This window comes from Myotis yumanensis, unplaced genomic scaffold (genome assembly GCF_028538775.1).
Source record: "Myotis yumanensis isolate MYYU_CA2020_CCGP unplaced genomic scaffold, mMyoYum1.0.hap1 SCAF_16, whole genome shotgun sequence".
Lineage (NCBI taxonomy): Eukaryota > Metazoa > Chordata > Mammalia > Chiroptera > Vespertilionidae > Myotis > Myotis yumanensis.
The window spans coordinates 49,655,651-49,676,036 of record NW_027223767.1 but is presented as its reverse complement, the minus strand read 5'-3'; the positions used below and the strand labels follow the sequence as shown (position 1 = coordinate 49,676,036).

Below are 20,386 nucleotides of genomic sequence, written 5' to 3'. Positions count from 1 at the left end.
TCTCCAACCTTGTATGAATATATCTGCTTTTTGCTCCCTCTCTTGGCAGAATTCTTAAGCTTGCATATTTTCTCTCTACCTTACAATTTACTAGGCTGGCTGTTGGGAGCCTCTTTTGTTTCCCAGAGGGTGGTGCTATAGCTCAAGTTTGTGGTTTTCCTTTCCACAGAGCCCAGCCTGTTTTCTGCGCACACTCCTTCCCTGTCTACCAGACTGTATCTTGCCTCCACACCCAACATGTGCACAAGGATTTGGCTGCAGAGTTGGGGGAGGTGTAGGCTCAATATGGGCCATTGGGGGTGGCCAGATTGGAGGATCCTTGGGTGAGATTCTCCTATGAGCTCATGGGTGAGTTTCTTGCTGGAGTCCTGAATGCCATTTCTTTACTGGCCTTTGGTATTCTTATCTGCCTTGTCCCAGTCATGGAGGTCCTGCCTCAATATTCTGGTGGCTGCAGAAGGAAAACGGGTTTCGCCCCCATAGCTGGTGAAGCTAGACACTCACTACTCTCTCTTTTCTCCTCATAAGAGGTTGCAACCGGCTAATTCAGCCCCACCCTGTGCTACCTTGGGCGAGTGGTCTACTGGCCAAGTTCCATTTATCCTCTGCAGTGGATCTGAACAGTTCCAATGATCTCTTAGTCTTGCCTATAGCTTTCGGGTAACAACACACTCTTTAACTTGCAACCTCTTGTGTTTTTTTTTAAATAGAAGCTATTTTTATATATTTTATTGGTTTTTTTACAGAGAGGAAGGGAGAGGGATAGAGAGTTAGAAACATCGATGAGGAAGAAACATCGATCAGCTGCCTCCTGCACACTCCCTACTGGGGATGTGCCCACAACCAAGGTACATGCCCCTGACCGGAATCGAACCTGGGACCTTTCAGTCCACAGGCCGATGCTCCATTCACTGAGCCAAACCAGTTAGGGCTAACTTGCAACCTCTTAACCAATGACCACAGGAAGCCTTGAGCTGCCTTTGTGCCTGCATCTCCCCATTGTGTACACCCCTCAGTTTTCTGGGACACTCACCCGCATGCAGGTATGAGCTCACATCGAAACATCTGTGGAATCTAGGAACTGAAACTGAAGGCAGTTTAGCAGGAAGTGTGCAATGCTGGGCAGTTTCTAAGAGTTATTGCTCATGTGGTTCTTCGTGACTAATTCCTCATTAGAAGCTGGTATTCGTCATTTTCTTGCTGACTGTGGACTGCGCATGTGAACATAAGTGGGAATGTGTGAAAGTTCTTTGTATTTGCCTGTGAGCATTTTATGTGTTCTTCTATGGGGTTCACCAACTGGAAAAGCAGGGTCTGCAAGGACTGCTCACACACGTGCCCAGAGATATCTGGAACCGCTGTGGCTCAGACGCTTTCCCCGGGACAGCCTGTGGGCATAAATCTTTGCCTCGGGTTTGGTTTTGGGCCACACTGGGCTTGTGAGGAGCTGCAGGAACCCGAGTGTGGGAATGTGCCACACTGCAGCATTGCCGGCTTCCTCTTCTGCTGGGGTCCTCTGGGGAGAAATCAAATCGTGGGGGTGGGGAAAGAGGCCAGTGTCCAGGTTCCAGGTTGTCTGGGATATCCTGATGGAAGCAGAGGTGGAGGAAGGAGTAGCAACACTGTCCAGTACAAACCTCCACAGGGTGGGTCCAGGTGGGGTTTGCATCACAGGCTGGAACAACAGGGGAGGGAGGGACCAGGCCAAATGACCTCTGAAAGCCTGACACAGAACGTGTCCTGAGTGTGGGACAAAGCTGTGGGCCCTGAGGAACTGAAGTGACCTTTGGAAATTAAGATTTCCAGTGACACCCAGCCATTGTGGCTCAGTGGTTGAGCATTGATCTATTGAACCAGGAAGTCAGGGTTCAATTCCCGGTCAGGATACATGCTTGGGTTGCTGGCTCGATCCCCAGCGTGGGGCCTGCAGGAGGCAGCCGATCAATGATTCTCTTTCATCATTGATGTTTTTGGCTCTCTCTTCCCTCTGCCTTCTTCTTTGAAATCAATACAAATACATATTTTTAAAAAAATCTCTAGTGACATCCTCCTGCTGCACCTGAAGGCCAACTTTCCCTTCTTTCTCATTTGCCATTGTTGGCTGCTCCCTTTGGAAACTTCACCATATCATGTCTCTTGGTTCTCTTGTTTTTCTGAAATTCACTTCTTGTTTTTCTTCATTGACTCCTCTTCCTCCAACATTCCTGTCTTCTTCTTGGTCTGCAGTACAGGTCCTCTGAGCAGTACATACACTGAAGTTGGAGGACATCCTCTTCACCACTGTCTCATCCATCCTACTGGTCTGACTAAGCCCCTCTGTCAAACTCTCCAATTAGTGTGTTGACCTTTCACCTCTCTCTTGGACCTCGACCTGGAGATCTTTTCATGACCGTTCCTGAAGCTCCTCCGACTCCCCATGCATCAGAGCAAACTTCTCATTTCCTTCCCAGTCATTCCCCCTGGCTTCCCTCACTCCGTTCATGGTGTCCCCAGCCCCAAAGCTAGATGTTCTAGATTATTTTTGGCTCCTTATTCTTCACCTCTGAGGGATCAAAAATGGTGTCAATTCTACCTTTATTTCGTAGCTCTCACATTTTTCTTGTTTTGCCCATTCTCATAGCCGCTCTCATGACTTGGGAGTTTTATTACTAGACTCCCCTCTTTCCAGTTCACCCCACATACCCCTGCAGGAGCAGCCTCTTTTGAAACCTCATTATAAAGTTTACAGTTTAAGAGAGGAGGAGGTGGTGGCGTAGGTAAATGCCTGAACTCACCGCCTCCCACAACCACATCAAAATTACAACTAAAATACAGAACAACCATCACTCAGAACTGCTGACAGCTGGCTGAATGGGAGGGAGATCGCCTCTGCCGAGGCCGCCCAGGAGGAGCAAGGGGTCCCAGCCCCATACAGACCCCCAGCCCAGGCTCCCAGAGCTGGGAAGAAAAGTCCCCTAACTGTAAAAACTAGCGGGGATTGGGGCTCAGTGACATGGAAGCTGCTAGAGACCCAGGTGTTCCTTTTAAAGGACCGGCGCACATCCTCAGTTTACAAAGCCTCACTTCCTCTGAGCTCTAGCGCCAGGGCGAGGCTCTGGGGAACCCAGACACATACCGGAAGCAACTGGATTGTCTGGCATCGGGGCAGGAACTCCAGGCGGCTTTCTCCCAAATGGAGGTGCTTGCAGGGTCATTGTTCCTGTGCTGGGACCTCCCTGGTCCCAGGGCTGACTGGCAGCCATCTCTGTTTGCTCTGCCTTGGTGATTCCTTAAGACCCCGCCCCATCCAATTTATAGCCGCATCTGATTTGAAGCCTCACCCAACCTGTTTGCAGCAGCTTTCAGACTACTAAAACCTCTAAACAAGCTGCAGCTGGGTCAGGGCGCCCCAAGCCTATCAGTAAAAGGCCCAAGACCCAGCACTAGCAGGAGCCTGCCTTGCTTCCCAGCTGGGCCTCCTCTGGGCACCTCAAGTGCAATACAAATAGCTCCTGCAGGGCGGCCCCAGGCAGTGGCTGACCTCACCTCCCTGGAGGCCCTAGAGCCAGTGCACCCCGAGGACAGCTTCAGACCATAGCAGGTTACAACTCTACACGTCCTTGAGCGACACACTCAAGGGGCAGACTCAGTGAGCACCAAAGCCCCACTGAAGCAAGTCCTGCTCCATAGGGGTGTTGCCTCCACACAAGGAATCTAATGAACAAAATAAGCTAGTGAATAAAACAGAATCAGAGGCATGGAAGCATGGTACAGACGGATGGATCTCAGAGGGAAGTGGGCAGGGGGTGTGGGAAGAGATTAACCAATGATCTTACCTATGGACACAGACAGTAGCGTGGTGAAGTCCTGGGGCGGGTTGGGAACCGGGTAGAAGGGAGCAATGGGGGGGGGGGGGGGCGGAGAAGGGGGACATCTGTAATACTCTCAACAATAAAGATAAAAAAAATAAAGTTTACATGTTAAAGTTTAACTAGTTTTTTCCACTATTATTGCCTGTATACCGCATCTTCCTCAAATGTAAATTCTTTGGGTTGATTTCTCGGTTGGGTGGAGTACTATGAGTCATTTTTGTTATAATTGTTAATTCTCACTGGAGGATGTTTTTCCCACGATGATTTTTAGCGACAGTGGAAGCAGGGCGGGAGTGGGGGGGGTGGGGCGGCGGGGAGGGAGAGATAGAGAGAAACATCTATGTGAGAGAGACATCAATTGGTTGCCTCCTGCATGCGCCCTGACCAGGTCTGGGGATTGAACCTGCAACCCATCCATGTATGTACATACGTACGTGCCCTCGACTGGGAATTGAACCTGTGACTGTTTGGTGTGTGGACTGGTGCTCTAACCACTGAACACACTGGCCATGGCTATGAGTCATTTTTTAAGAAAAGACAGTATACATGGAGGGTGAACATTTGGAGTCGTTGCATTTTTAAAATGTCCCTTTTTCTCTATGGGATACAGCATTCTTGGGCATTGATTCTTTTCTTTCAAAACACCATAGACATTACTCCATTGCGTATATATGTCTACTTAATTGCATATAGTATATAAGATATACACGTATGCATTTAATTGTAAAATATATCATTCCTAGAGAAGACTGCATATAACACACATGTCTAGTTTGCAGAACAATTTTGAAGCTGTGTTTATATAACTACCAATGAGGTCAAGAAATAGAATGCTGTCAGTACCCATGTGCTCTGTTGTTGGGTCTAGGGCTCAACCTATGTACCATCTTTCATCGGATATGGCGAAAGAGGGAAGATAAGAAGTCGTGCCTTACAGCAAAAGTTAGAAATGGCAGATGAATGGGCAAAGAGTTCTAAAAGAGAGTGAAGTTTAAGGCCACAAATGTCGATCTCTGGGGAAATAGAAGGAAAAGCAGAAGCCACTGCTGGCGCTCATCACTGGATTATACTTTCAGGCACCTGTGTCCTAGAGAAAAATACACTTCTGATATGTAAGCTGGACTGGAGGGAATGTACAACTGGCCGAGAGACCAGATGAGGAGCTATTTTTCATGTCCGCGACTATTCCAAAGATATTTACATTTGCTGAGCACTTACTAGGTTCCAGGCTTTGTGCCAAGCACTTGACTTGTGTTCACTCATTTTTTCCTATGAGATGAGAATGATGACTATTATTCTATTTTATAGCTGAAGAAACTGAGGATGAGCACGATGTAGCAACATGGCCACGGGCACATGGTGAGTAAAGGATGGAGATGGGATTTGAATCTGTGCTCAAATCTATGTTCTTAACCAACACACTTATACCGAACTAGAGGCCCGGTGCACTAATTCGTGCACCAGTGGGGTCCCTCGGCCTGGCCTGTGGGATTGGGCCAAAACTGGCTCTCCGACATCCCCTGAGTGATCCCGGATTGTGAGAGGGTGCAGGCCAGGCCAAGGGACCCCACTGGTGCAGGATCAGGACCGGGGAGAGACGGGGAAGGTTGGCCAGCTGGGGAGGGACCTCGGGAGGACTCCAGGGCATGTCTGGCCCACCTCACTCAGTTCTGATAGGCCGGACCCCAACAGCAAGCTAACCTACAGGTCGGAGCGTCTGCCCCCTGGTGGTGAGTGTATGACATAGCGAGCGGTGGAGTGGCCTTAGCATATCATTAGCATATTACGCTTTGATTGGTTGAATAGCTGACTGGACATTTAGCATATTAAGCTTTTATTATATAGGATTAGATTAATAGTGTACAACCAGGAGGAGTGGCCCCTTGGGAAGAAGGAAAATTGGGTCTGGAGTCCAGGAAGGAGATTAGGTTTGAGGAAGAGGTATGAGGCCATCTGCTTGGAGGTGGTCTCTAAGTGGGGTGTTTTATGACGCAGAAATAGGCAGCCAGAGAGAAGGGGTAGCTGATTAGGTCAAGGAAGAGTCCCAGACAGAAAGAGAGAGTCAGGGGGACACAGGATCTCCTCTGTGGGAGGTTTCGCATAATTGGGATTGACTTTCATGAAGGCTCAGCGCATGGCCCAAACATTATACTGCCACTCAGTAGGGGGGAAAGTCAGCAGATTTCCCTTAGTCCATTCTCCAGCATGTCTCTTGCCCCTCCTCCCATTTTTCTAATTAAAGCTTCAAATTAGGAAGTAGCTTAGCGATTAAAAAGGAAGTAGATGACGAGGAAACACATAGAAAACTGGAAAGAGGAGAGGGCAGATGAGCCACGCTCTGCTGCAAATATCTGGATTCCAGCTGGGACTTGGATTTGCTGGGGACACCAGCCAGGGATATAGGACCATGTGGCTGCCTCCAGCTCTGCTCCTTCTCTGCCTCCCAGGTGAGTGGGGCTGGGGCTTGGGGAGTCTGCTATTACAGGGGGCAGGACAGAAGGCAGAAGGTGTGCCCTGGGTTCAAGCCAGAGGCAAAGCAAAAGCAGAAACGTGAAGGACACATCCATCCATCTACCTGAATATTCTGCTATGCATTTAAACATCCACAGATCCCACGTACACTTATTGAGTACCAAGTGTGTGCCAGGACTGTTCCAGATGCTGTAATTAAGAACACTTCCTGCACTCAGGGGCTCATGGTTGAATGAGGAAGTCAAGTAATTCCGATTCAACGTGGAGCTCGTTGTAGAAGAGACCCCTAACTCTCCTGTTGGAAGGACACTAGTCTTTTCCAAGGCCTCACTGGACGTTGGTCTTGAAGAATGAGTGGAAAGGGGAATAGGTTACGTAAAAGTGTGGTGCTAGAGCAGCGGTTCTCAACCTGTGGGTCGAGACCCCTTTGGGGGTTGAACGACCCTTTCACAGGGGTCGCCTAAGACCATCGGAAAACACATATATAATTACATATTGTTTTTGTGATTAATCACTATGCTTTAATTATGTTCAATTTGTAACAATGAACATACATCCTGCATATCAGATATTTACATGACGGTTCATAACAGTAGCAAAATTACAGTTATGAAGTAGCAACAAAAATAATTTTATGGTTGGGGGTCACCACAGCATGAGGAACTGTATTAAAGGGTCGCGGCGTTAGGAAGGTTGAGAACCACTGCGCTAGAGAGATTGTGGAAGGTGCAGGAATTGGCAGTGGTTCTGTTTTGTCGGAGCCCAGTTGAAAGGAGTTGGAAAGATTTGCTAGAAAGAATTAATGGGCGAGGGGGGGGAGGGTCTAAAATGCCATTTTCAGCATTTACGTTAAATTTTTTTTCTAGAGTCAAGGTGCGATGTAAGCAAGTAAATTAAATTGTCCACCCCAGGCTGGACTTTTAGAAGAGCAACTCTTAGAAAAGACATTGCACATCCTGAGGGCACATTTTTTTCCTCTGTGGGAAGTAAGTTTAGGATAAAAATGAGAGGGAAGTCTTCATGTTCATAGAATAATTTTATGGTTGGGTTTCCTTACGGAGCATAGAACCTGCCCAACACAATGACAGACTCTTTTAGAAAACTGGGTGGGAAGGCAGAGATTTCAAAGAAGAAACCAGCTGGGTGACACTGACCTTGTGTAGTTTCCTAATAAGTGGAAGGAATGAGTGGGCTGGCTGACCTTCGAGGTGTCCTACGGCCCTCACAATCCAAGTCTTAGACGCAGAACGACATTCCAAAGGATGTATTTCCGTACACCTGGGAGGTGCCCGAAATGTCTTAAAAGATGATGGCGATGTTCATGGACAGACTTTTTGTGAATCACCATCGGGGGCGGGATGGGCATGCAGAGCAGTGTTGGCTGGGGCCAGCTTGCACAGGCTCACGGGAGTCGATGATGAGCGTGTTTTCCCAACCTCACGTTCAGTGACAGCATGTGGTTAGCCTGAAATCAGTCATAGTGAGAGTGTTTACACCAGGGAAATTGGCAAATGCTTCAAATCAGGCCTTCTTCTCCTCTCCCCCGAAGAGAGCTGGTTATCAGCTTTGTCACTGCTTGTTTTAATCTCCTTGCTTCAATGAGATAACATTACCTAAATGCCCCAGCCTGGGTGCAGTGAACGGATGATGGAGAGCGTGTCCCACCCCTTCGTGCGCAGCTGGCTGACCTCCGCACCCCCGCGGGCTCGCCTTTCCCTCCAGGGCCCTTTGCAGCTGGGGCTCAACTGAAAACTTCAAAGTCACTTGGACAGACTTGCATGTCCAGCCTCCCTTTTCATCCCCGCTCCTGTCTTTCCAGGCCCCGGGGACTCTGATTTTGGGTGACCAGCTCACGCCCCAAACCTGTGTCAGGAAGCCTAATAGGGCCTCCTAGGGGACCCGCCCCTTCTCAGCGGCCAGGGGTCTGACAGTGTGTTGATCCTCCCTAGAGAGTCCTGGAGAGCCAGAGATTTAGTTTTCCTCCCTCGAGGACACATGGAGAGAGGAGTAAACAGACGTGGACTCTTCAAGGACAGGTCCGAGTTGCAGGAAGCCCAGCATGCATAGCCCTCACTCCAAAGGGAAGTTTGGGGTAATGACCAAATCTCCCCCCGACACCCCCCACCCCCACCCGGCAGAGGCTGCAGGCTAGGCACAGGGCAGGACAGCCAGCTCTCTCTGCTCCCACCTCCAGCTGTGGGCCGACTCCGCCTGCCCCCAAGGGCCAGGAGCCCGTGTGGTTACTCCCTGTCTCTGGGCACCCAGAGCACAGGCTTCTCCTCCTCCCGTTGACTGCAGTCCCCAGACCCTCTGGCTTCGGTCTAAGCTCAGGTGTCCTTCCAGGTCACCATTCCCGAGCCCAGAACCGTCCACACCTCCCTGGCCCCTTCCCCCGGGGCCTTCAGGCTGCTGCTGCTGCTGCTGTTACTGGGGGCCAGCGGGATGGAGTCCTGGGATGGATGTGGTTTGTGTTTTCCAGGCTGCTTGTCCCTGGTGGGCCCCAGGTTTGTGACCGGCACCACGGGGGACTCCCTGACCGTCCAGTGTCGGTATGAGCAGGATTACAAGGGGTATAATAAGTACTGGTGCCGAGGACAGTACGACACCGACTGTAACAAGATTGTGGAGACCCAGGGAACAGAGAGAGAAGAGAGAAGTGGCCGTGTGTCCATCAGAGACAACGCTGACTCCCTCACCCTCACAGTGACCATGGAGAACCTCAATGCAACCGACGCTGGATCCTACTGGTGTAAAATTCAGACAGTGTGGATTCTGGACGCGTGGTCACGTGACCCCTCGTTCCAGGTTCAGGTGTCTGTTTCCCCAGGTAAGAGCTCCCCTTGCTCCTCATGGGATATCAGACTAACTCTCTCGATTGCGTTCCTTCTTCACCTGCAAACTTCCGTGCAGCCTAACCCATTCTTCCCTCTTTCTCTAAAGTTTTCTCCTCCAGTTCAAGAGCAATGCTCCTGTGGCTGGCTTCTCACCCCATGGCTCCTTGCCTCCCATCTCCTTGGGCCAAATCCCCTCTTTGCTGATCTGTATCCTTTCTCCATCCATTATCCACACCCTCCCCGATCCTCAGCCTCTTCCTCATCACTGCTCTTCGCCTCGGCCTATCACCTGTGCATGTCAGCGGGTAATCCTGCGGCCTCCTCCGCCGGCCACTGTTTCTCCTCTACCTCTTTTCCGCTGGCCTGGAAGGTGGATGAGGTACACTCCTTCCTCGATGCTCCAGCTGTGCCTGGTGGGGTCCCACCCAGTGTCCACACTTTCCATTAAAGCGAGTCAATTGGTCTGTTTAGGTGTCTCTGCCTCTCTGTGAGGGCAGGGATGGTGCCACATCCATCAACAAGTCCCCGACAGCAAGGACCTCAAAGGCTGTGGTTGGGTAAACCTGAGCCTGTGTTGGGTGCTCTGTGAAGGGCTGAGCCCCGGATGACTGCTTTTGAGGGGACATCAAGAGGCTCGGATAGAGTGGAGGTGGGGCTGTAAGTTATGCCAAGAGTCTGAACACCCGAGGTACTGGGGAGAACTGGGTGACACCCACCCCCACCCCAGCTTTGGGTTAAAGTGGCTTTAGTTCCCATATAAATGGCGCTCTGAGCCCCTCCCACAGTCTCTATGAGGCTCTGAGCCATCTTCATCCAGATTCCCCCCTCCGAGGCTCCTCATCAGGCTGGGGGACCCCGAGGAACCCCTGGCCTCACCCCAGGTAGAATCAGACTTGGGGAGGAAGGAACAACCTGGCACTTACTAGAGGTGACTCTTGGCTGGATCTAGAAAAGTCTCATTCGTCCCTGAGGGGCGCCACCCAGGATGCGCCTGGGTTTGGCTTCAGGCTATCTCTTGAACCCCCCACCCCCACCCCCACTCCCACCCCCCGCCCCAAGATTCAAACAGCTGCGTGGTGCATGGCTGGGGAGACAGCAATGCCTGTGTGTGATTTTACCTCCAGCACCTCGTACGACCACAAGACGGACCACACATCCAGCCACACCTGCCACGTTCCCCACGGTGACCGCTGGGCAGAATTTCAGCACCAACCACTGCCCAGGGTAAGGGCCCAAGACCCGGAGGCCGTGGAGGAGGAGGGTCAGCAGCCTATGGGAGCCTGTGGTGGGGGCTGAAAACACACCATGTCTTTTTTCCCTCACATCCGTTGGGTTTCCCTCCAACTCAGGTCCTGATTTTCACATGGGAATTCTGAGTGGAAAATGTCACTGGTTCTGTGTATGCTGCCCCTTGGGCCAGTTTTGGGGACACAGGAGGAGGCTGGTTCATGTGGGGGTGCAGTCCTTTCTCCCAGCCCCACCTTTCCCCTCCTCCTTCCCACTCTGTGCTGGACTCGGAGTCCTGGTTCTGACCCCTAACCTGGGCTCGCTCCTACGGCCTTTCTCTACTGGAGATCCTGCTCCTCCCACGGGCTGCTTGTGGGTTTGTGGGGAGACAGGCTGGCTCCAGGCTGGAGTTTGGACCCATTAGCCTCCCAACGATACTAAAGAAGGGCTGGGATGCTGTTGCCTGCCCCTGAGGGGAAGGGACAAGGGCTTACAGTGTGCGTTTCAAGATGTCATTGGTAAAGGGGAAGCTGGGGTGGGGGGGAGGGAGAGAGAGAGAGAGAGAGAGAGAGAGAGAGAGAGAGAGAGAGAGAGAGAGAGAAGCAGGGAGCATGCTCAGAAAGCAGGCGCAGCCTGGTTCCTCTTCTCTCTTTTCTCCATCGTCCCCCTGGGAGAGCCCCAAGGGCAGGTCTGGGCCAAGGGAGGAGAGGTGGCAGGGGCCCTAGAGAGGGGCCCGGGAGTGGGTCCCTTATAAATTGGACTCTGAGTGATTTGGGCTTTAGAATCAGGGCACAGGGAGAAGCAGGGACAAAAGGGTCCCGGGGCCTCCCCCTGAGGGGCATTTCATTTGCCATCACCGTGTCCCCCGCAGGGTTCCGCTCAGCACTGTCCACTTCCTGCTCCTGATCTTCCTGAAGCTGCCCCTGTTCCTGGGTGTGCTCGGTGCTGTCCTCTGGGTGAGCAGGTGTCAGAAGGGCCCCGGAGGCGGACAGAGTCGGCCTGACCAGGGGACTCCACCAAGCCGTCCACCAGCTCCGGGAAAGCCCTGTCCAGGAATACAGTCCTTCCGACTGGACCAGAGAGACCTGCGGGCGCTGCACTCCAGGGCAGGGAGGCAGCCGTGCCTGGACTCTGCAGGGACCTAGGCCTTTGGAGGGTATTGTTCCTGTGCCTTCAGGGAGGCTCCTGGATCTCAGAGGACACCCGTTCTGGTCCTCAAGTGGGAGAAAGATGAACATTCAGGCCCCTGTGTCGGGTCCTCCTCTCTGTCCCAAATCCTCAAGTATTCTCTGGAGGTTGCATGCTCAGAAGCCTGGCTCTTTATTCTTCTCTGTGGCACAAAAGCTTAGCTCAGTACCCCCCAGGGCAATAACCACCTCCTCCCTGCAGACAGGAGGCTCCTGTCTGCCCAGGACTTAGGCCTGGGACCATATGGCGCCCTCAGCAGGCTTGGGAACTGACCTCCGACACGCCCCTCACAACTTCAGTCCTTGAGCTCCCTGGGCTCCATCGTCCCCTCTTCTGGGGGTCCCACACCTAGAACCCCACGAGAACGGGGCGTCATTTACAGACACAGGAGAGGCAGGCGCAGGCTTGAGTGATGCATAGCTTAGATTCTCTGTGTGACCAAGCAGAGAAATCTACCAGGAAGCCAGAGACGTGGGTTAGCAGAGCACTGACGCGGGAGAAAAGACGGATGGAGAGGTGAAACCTTGTAAACTCATCGATCAGTTCTAGCGGTTTTTTGGTAGATTCCTTGTGATCTTCTACAGAGAAAAGCACTGTGCAAGAAAGACACTTTTATTTCTTCTTTTCTAATGGATATGCTTTCATGGTGTCCTGGAGGCCCCAGGGAGCCCCTGGAAGCTTTTAAGCACTCGGATGGCCGTCGGGAGCATGTGGCATCGGAAATGCATCGGAAATCCATGGTTTTCAGGCATTTAAACTTTTAAACGAGAAGCCAGAAGTGAAATTCCTCCTGTCTGGCATCAACTCCATTAAAAATATTGTGATCAAAATGGAACGTGCTTGTGAGTCCCTGCCAGCCGTGGGTGCAGGATGTCAGCTCTGAGTGAAGCGGAGAAATTGTAGAGCATTGCTGTGTCTGCCCAGTATTTACGCCTGGGACCATATGGCGCCCTCAGCAGGCGTGGGAACTGAGCTCCTCCTTGCACAGATGGGCCTGCGGGGACCATGTGCGGCCCGCCCCGGGCTGGCTCAGGCCAGGTCCAACTCTGCCCCCTGACCTCGTGCCTGGGGAGCAGCAGCCTCGCCCTTCAGGTCTCCTTGTTCTCACATGTGGCATGAACGTGCTGGGTTAAGACTTGCACAGGGGCAGTTTTAAAACATGGATGAGCCTGACCGGCGTAGCCCGGTGATTGAGCGTCGACCTATGAACCAGGAGGTCGAGATTTGATTCCTGGTCAGGCACATGCCCAGGTTGTGGGCTCGATCCCTGGTTGGGGGCATGCAGGAGGCAGCCAATCAATGACTTTCATCATTGATGTTTCTATCTCTCTCTCCCTTCCTCTCTGAAATAAACAAAATATATTAAAAAAAAAAACACCCATGGATGAAAACTCCTTAACCGTCCTCCTCCTATAAGTTGGGTTTATGTACCCCCCCCTCCCCCGAAGTCTGTGGGCAGTGGCTGCTTCAACCAGGAAACACAGCAGGTTTCTCTATGGTTTTCCCATCATCCTCTTCCTAAGGAACCTGTTTAGATACTTTCTTTTTCTGAAACTCCTCCCCATCCCACAACATTTTAACAACAGAGATATGCTTTTGACAAAAACTAGTCATCCCTCCACCACCTCTGTTAGTATCTTGACTGAGATGACAACAACCTAGGTGTTTACCCTTAAAAGAACTTATTAAACCATAAACTTAGCGTGTGAAGACTTTGTTATTTTTGAGATATAAACACACCTCAATAATTACTTTTAAAAATATAGAAAATAACATTTTAAAAGTTCTCTTAAAAAGTCCCCATGGCCCTAGCAAGTTTTGCTCAGTGGATAGAGCTTTGGCCTGCAGACTGACGGGTCCTGGGTTCGATTCCGGTTTAGGGCACATACCTGGGTTGCAAGCTCCAGTCCCAGCCCTGATGGGGAGCATGTGGGAGGCAACCAATCCATGTGTCTCTCTCTCTGTCTCTCCCCCTCCCTTCCACTCTCTCAAAAAAATCAAAGGAAAAATATCCTCGGGATTAACAAAAACAAACAAACACACACACACACACACAAACAAACGTCCTATGCTTTCCTTTATTCACTCCTAGCCTTCAATTACAGTTTGCATCTACACGGGGGGTGGGAGAGGGGGGTCCTAGTTTCAACCTCTCTGGGGGGAGGGGGCCGGACAGAAAGATATCTGCCAGGCTCCTCCCCTCACCCCTCCCCTGGCTCACAGGTACATCCTGTGAGACACACCTGACCCTGGTGCTTGATTCAGGCTCCTTCACGCCCTCTTGAATGTATGGAAACAGTGCAGCAAACAACATCATCCCAAAGAGCCCAGGAAATCCATGGATGCAATAGGAACATACAGGAGACATATCGGTGTGAGCTGGGCGGTGGTCCAGCCCTGTCTCTGATCGTCTGTGCTCAGGTGATTCTCCAGAAGGTCCCGATGCAACAGGAGGTGTGGTCAGCAGCCCTCTGACACCTCCTGTGGTGGTGGTGGCGGCGGTGGTGGTGGGGCCGGTCTTTGCCCTTATAGACACACTCTGAGCTTTTAGGTTTAATTCAGGTTTTGTACCTATTGGTTGGTCTGGACTCTTGATTCCATTATTGGCCAGAGCCCTAGACAGTGTCGTGGTCCATGACCTTGGGCAGAGCCACAGCAGAGTCACAAGGAAACGAGGCATCCACACAGGTAGGACTGCAGGTGCTCTGAGGACCCAGGGCGTGAGGGGAGCACCTCGCTCTTCCTGTCTCTGCCCCTTCGGTGGAGACCAGGGTGCGGAGCTGAGCCGAGAGGGGGCAGCCGACTGTTCCCGGGGCCGGGATGAGGGGGTCCTCAGGGCAGCAGGCGCCCCCGTCTCTCCTGGAACTGCGGCCACTGCCCACCCCTGATAAGACGGCAGGGGGTTCTGCTAGTCCCAGGCGAGGGTCTCGATGGCATGGGGACTGCGGTCTCCTGCGTAGACGGACTTATTTCCCCTTGGGGTCACCCTGGCTCCTGCTCAGCCACATCAGGGTGCACAGCAGACACCCAAGCAGGGGCACCTTTATGATCAGGAGCACCATGTGCAGGTTGCAGAGCAGGAACCTGTGCGGGAGCGTGGCCACAGGGGTGAGACTCTTCTGGGGCAGCCCCCGTCCCCCTCAAGCACCCCTACCCCCCACAGCTCAGACTGGGGTGACAGGCAAGCCCCGGTCTCTGTCCTGGCCAGGAAGGCCCCTCTGAGGGGCTCAGTCCTGCTGCCCAAGGGCTAAGCTGCAGGGGCCTCCCTGTGTCTGTTCCTTCCTGCCTTTTGGCTCATCTCCCACAATTCACTGCAGCTCACCCGCAGTCCAGCCAAGCTTTATTTTACTGTTCTCTCCATCTCCCTTGGTACATCCTGCCCATCTTTGAAGCAGAGGGAGGTTCCCCTACCCTGTGAGCTCGGCTTTCTCTGCTGGGCTCTCCTGGGGGGGTCCTCTCACAGCCCTGACCCCCCACCTAAGGGCACAGGTGAGGTGCACTTGACCATGTATCCCTCTTGGTGGACACTTGGTCCAGTTAGATCATTGGGTCCCGGGTTCCTATCCGGGTATAAGAATCTGATTCCCTTGCCCTATGCCTCATCCCCTCTGCTAGGACTCCCGTCCCCGCAGGCACCCCTGCCCTGTCCCTCGGCCTGCCCTGAGCAGGTGAGTCATGCTCATGTCACTGACGGTTTCCTGGAGGGAGAGAGGCGTGTGGTATCACACACCCTAAAAACACCCACTGTGCTCTCTTCACAAGTCCTGCTCTCTGCGGCACCCCTCACTCCCCCATCATTTCCTCCCGTACCTATCCAGCCTCGATAAATGCCCTGCCTTCTGCACCCTCCACTCCACAGAACAGCCGCTCTCCAAACAGGACAAAGCCGGTTCTGAAGCAGCCCCCCAGAGCCTCGCCCCATTCAGACTCAGCACTGAGCAAACTGTCCAGCAGGGCCGGCCCCCAGGAATCATGTAGGGCGGGGCTATAGGGTTAAGCCTCGGACTGACCTGTTGGCAAAGCCACAAGCAAGTCCCAGCTTAGAGGGCACAGTCCTCTTAGCATCATTAGGCTTGACCTTATGGCTCTCCCTAGATCTTATCTGGGGAGGGAAATGTAGCAAGTGCTGCCAAAACAAGTGAAACTCACAAGAACCTTGTAACTATGGTGACCACTTCCTTGTTTACCTCTGGCTATAAAATAAAGGCTCAGCCTGCTGTCTGGATCTCTCTCTCTCTGTGGCCTCAGCCAGGCACAGGAAGAGCCACCTACACCCAGCTTATTCTCTCTGTCTGTCTTTTCTACATTCTTCGCCGCCCCCCCTCAGGCTCACCGAACCTTTGGCTGAGCTGGCCCAGCACAGAATAGGACCCTCGAGGAAGGAAGGGAATGGGCTGGAGCAGGGGAGTGAGCCGATGGAGGGCTGTCCTGAGAGGCTGGACCCCGGGCGAGAAGGGAGCCTGACCCTGGATTTCGGGGAGCCCACCAGGCTGTGATAGGATGAATGTGGGCTGGGGGTGCTAGCCCTTTGATGGAAGAACTCATCGACTGTCCTTTGGGAGCCCTGAGGGTGTGGACTTCAGGTTGATGCCCTCAGCTTCCCACCCCTTCCTCTCATCGCCCCAGCACTTGGGGAGAAAAGGGCTGGAGCAATGAAGCATGTATCTACCCGTGACTGTGGCAGAATAATGATCCCCAAAGACGCCCTAACCCCCAGAACCTCTGCATATGTTATGTTACATGGCAAAGGGGAATTCAGGCTGCAGGTGGACTTAAATCACTAATCAGCTGACAGGTGGGAGATTATCCTGGGTTATCTGGGTGGATCCCAAGTAATCACCAGGCTCTTTACAGGTGAGAGTGGGGCCACGAGCCAAGGAATGTGGGTGGTCCCTAAAAGCTGGAACAATCAGGGGAGTGATCCTTCCCTGAATCTCCAGAGGAACTCAGCCCTGTCAGCACCTTGATGTTAGCTCAATGAGCCTCACTTCAGACTTCTGACCTCCAGAACTATACGACAACGATTTTGTTGTTAAGCCACCGAGTTAGCAGCGATTTGTTACAGCAGCCACAAGACACTAATACAGCAGACCTTCCTTCTAGCGCACTTGAGGCTGAACCCCACTACACTTCCTTTTGCTTCCTGGGGGGTGGGGAGCCAGAGGGAGCCAGAGCCTGTAGGCCCACTGAGGGCTTTGTTTAGGTTCCACGTGGGGAGTGGGGGGCTCTTCAAGCACGCAGAGGTCAAAGGGAGCCGTGGAGGCGCAGTGCGGGCTCTGCTGTTTCTCCCCTGCTCAGGGCATATCAGAGCGGCAACATGGGGTCCCTGACAGAGCGTCCCTAGGGGAGGAGTCACAGGGCGGCAGGGGGGAAGGTCTGCAGGGGCCCAGCTCTGCTCACCTGGTGAGGGATCTGCTGAGAGCCATGCTGCTGTTGCTGCTCTGGGCGATTGGAGGCGAGGCAGCCAGACTGACCGAGGCGGATGTTGTCACAGGTACAGCCGGGTATGGTGGCGTCAGTTCAGTCATCTCTGTTGTCTCAAGTTCAGGTGGGTGTGTTGTCTCAAGTTCAGGCGGGTGTGTTGTCACAGGTAGAGCTGCATATGTTAACATAAGTTCAGCCATGTGTGTTGACCCAGGTCTAGTTGTTTTTGGTGACAGAGGTACCGTCGAGTTTTCTGTCTGCGCGTATGTTTAGTGGGAACCGAGAGGGGTGGTTTCCCTGACTCCCAGAGTGGAGACAAGACCGAGGGCTCAGGAAGCGGACCTGTGGGCGGGGCTACCACCTGACTCTCCTTCCAGGTCTCTGACGCCAGGGAAACTCAGGTGCTTCCGGGGCAGGTGTGGCTGAGCCCAGAGGCCCCTTCAAGGCTCAGAGGCAGCCAGGGGAGGCCCCTGCCCCGTGGTGAACCCTTCGCTTCCGCCACTAATGAGGTCAGAGTCCCTCGCCCCCTCCTTTGCTCTTAATATGTTTTTAAAAATTGATTTTAGAGAGAGGGGAAGAGGGAGAAAAAGAGAGAGAGAGCGAGAGATCAATTGGCTGCCTCCCATATAGGTTCCCACCAAGGATCAAACCTGAAACCTGCCCGAGCTGGTTTGGCTCAGTGAATAGAGCATCGGCCTACAGACTGAAGGGTCTCAGGTTCAGTTCTGGTCAAGGGCACATGCCTGGGTTGTGGGCTTGATCCTCAGTAGGGGGTATGCAGGAGGCAGCCAATCAATTCTCTCTCTCCCTCTCCCTTCCTCTCTGAAATCAATAAAATTATATTAAAAAACAAACAAAAAACCTGAAACCTAGGTATGTGTCCTGATGTGGAATTGAACAGGTGACCTAACGGTGCATGGGATGACGTTCAACCAACTGAACCACACCGGCCAGGGCTCCTTTGCTCTTATGGAGCCAGAGGAGTGAGAGAAAGGGGGGGTGGGGTGGGGGGCGGGGGAGGCAGGGAGAGGGCCACTTGTCTGGTGGCTGAGACAATCGGATAATGGCTTCCAGCACCCCACTCCTCCCTGCACAGCCCACAGGTCCCCGGTCGGGGCTGGGGCTGCCCTGAGGGTAGAGGCAATGCCCGAAAGGCCTGGAAAAGAGGAACCCCCTCCCTGCACAAGCCTGCCCAGTCCCGTCGGCCCTTCTCTGCCCCCTGGTGACACTAGATGGAGGCGCGCACACAGGCCCAGGCTTGCTCTTTCTTTCCGTCTCCCCAGACTTGGCGCACCCCCCCCCCCCCACCACATGCACACAAGTATGTGCCCACACGGACACACGGGTGCGCACACACGTGTGGTCTCCAGCCTCCCCCCCACCTGTCAGTGCAGACAGAGGGAGCGTTCTGCCTGCTCCATGGTCGGCCCCAGGCTCCGAGGACAGGAGGGGCAGGTCCTACCTGGGCCAACATACACACGCACTTGGTGCCCCAGGTCGGTTCCTGACTTCTCGATCCCGCACCAGTAGGCGTCCTCATCGCTTGCCCGGAGCTCCTCGATGGTCACGGTGAACCGGTGCCTCCAGTGATCGTCCTGGATGGACATGCGGCCGCGCCGCACCGTCCGCTCCGACTCATTGGTTTTAAGGAGGATGTCGCAGGAAGCCCAGGACTCTCCGCGGCACCACCACTTAGGGTAGCTTTCCCAGCCTGGGTCATAGCGACACTGAATGGTCGCCGAACCCCCTCTGGGGCCGCTCACTGACCACGGACCAGACATGGAGAAGCAGCCTGCAAAACAGAGGCCCAACGTGCACCTTCTTCCTGCAGCCCAGGGCTGGCGGGCTTCCGGCCCCGTCCTGGGCCCAGGGTCCTCACGTCCCCACCTCCTGTGTGTTCCTTAGCTCCCGGCACGGTTTCTTTTGCTGTCACCTCTCGTGCGAAGGTCCCCTTTGGGATCTGAATGCCCAATACAGGGGCCTCTGCCCACTCCCCATGCCCCGGGGATTCTCCCATCCTGAACTCCTTCTTCCCCACCAGCCCACAGTCCGCAGGTTTATTTCTCCTTCTTATTTTTAATCCTCACCTGAGGATATTTTTCCATTGACTTTTAGAGAGTGGAAGAGGGAGGGAGAGACAGAGAGAAACATCGATGTGAGAGAAGAGATCGACTGGCTGTCTCCTGCAAGCGCCCTGACCAGGGCCTGGGCCAGGGAGAAGCCCACAACCAAGGTACGTGCCCCTGACCCGAATCGAACTCGGGACCCTTTGGTCCGCAGGCCGACTCTCTATCCACTGAGCCAAACTGGCTAGCACCACAGGTTTATTTCTGAATCCTAGAGCAATGAGGTTACCCCTGGGCCTCCTCCATCCCCCACACACCTAAAGCCCTCACCCTCTGACTCTGCACAGGGGATAGAGTTGCAGGAACTAGACACACATTCATGCACACACACTCACACTCACCCTTTTCCTTTTACCTTGAACACCATGCTCTTTGTGTCTCCATAGCTTGGCATAGCTGTTCCCTCCCACCGGAAGGTTCTCGTCCCTTCGCTGAAGGAATCAAACCCTTACACCCATCCCTCCAGGCTCAGATCCTGTGTCATCTCTCCTAAGGGTCCCAGATTCTTCGGCCAACACAGCCCTCCCGCTGCCGCCAGACCACTTTTTCCTCGTCTCTGTCATCGCAATGACCATGCTGGATGACATCTGGCCTTTGGCTCGGCCGGAGCAGAAACTCAGGCAGGCGGATGGGTGGCTGGACCCACGGTCCAGAGAGCCTGCCCACCCTGGCCTCGCTGCCCGACCCCTCCCTGGACCTGAGCGCTTTCCTGGAGGCTTCCCAGCTCCAGCTGCCAGCCCACACCAGCTGCCAGGCTTTGGAACAACCCAGACTCCCAACCCCACCGTGACGGGGTGGGTCTGGGCCGAGCATCTGTGCTCCTAAAAGCCCCCGAGAAGGATCCGCTAAGGTCCATCCATCTGCGTCCACAGCGCAGCCCGGCTGGGAAACACTGGCCGAGAGGGGGTGCTTGTGTTCGCTGGGGTTTTCTGTTTCTTTCCTGCACCTGACAGAGACCCTGTGAGGTAGCAGCGCCTTGATTTCCGTTTAACCAAAAGGTGCCTGGGTGCTGAACGGGCTCTGCCATGAGCCCTGACGTGTCCTATCTCCCCGGGACAGACCCTCTGGTTTCCTGCCCAGCCTCGGTCATCCCCGTTCCTGAAACCCCGGCCCCACTCACCTGGGACGATGAGGAGCAGGGCTGGGAGCAGCCACATGGTCCTGCCTGCCGGGCTCTCTCCCTGGTCACCGTCCAATGCCAGTGCCCTCCGGGGACTTGCGCGGAGCCCAGGCGCACTCTGTCCTCGATTTGTCTAAATCATAA

General features: G+C 53.6%; 2 protein-coding genes across 2 annotated transcripts; one reads left to right on the top strand and one right to left on the bottom strand.

Moving 5' to 3' along the window:
* The first annotated feature begins 6,237 nt into the window (after nucleotides 1-6,237).
* CD300E (CD300e molecule) lies at nucleotides 6,238-11,530 on the top strand. The gene is made up of 4 exons (XM_070393570.1): nucleotides 6,238-6,298; nucleotides 8,803-9,150; nucleotides 10,282-10,381; nucleotides 11,256-11,530. Exons 1-4 carry the CDS (start codon nucleotides 6,259-6,261, stop codon nucleotides 11,527-11,529), a joined length of 762 nt encoding a protein of 253 aa, XP_070249671.1. The 5' UTR covers nucleotides 6,238-6,258; the 3' UTR covers nucleotide 11,530.
* A 2,111-nt stretch (nucleotides 11,531-13,641) lies between these two features.
* On the bottom strand, nucleotides 13,642-20,363 carry LOC138993999 (CMRF35-like molecule 7). The gene is made up of 4 exons (XM_070393576.1): nucleotides 20,243-20,363; nucleotides 18,459-18,788; nucleotides 16,973-17,168; nucleotides 13,642-14,656 (listed from the first exon to the last, which is right to left on the bottom strand). Exons 1-4 carry the CDS (start codon nucleotides 20,277-20,279, stop codon nucleotides 14,539-14,541), a joined length of 681 nt encoding a protein of 226 aa, XP_070249677.1. The 5' UTR covers nucleotides 20,280-20,363; the 3' UTR covers nucleotides 13,642-14,538.
* Between the last annotated feature and the right edge of the window lie 23 nt (nucleotides 20,364-20,386).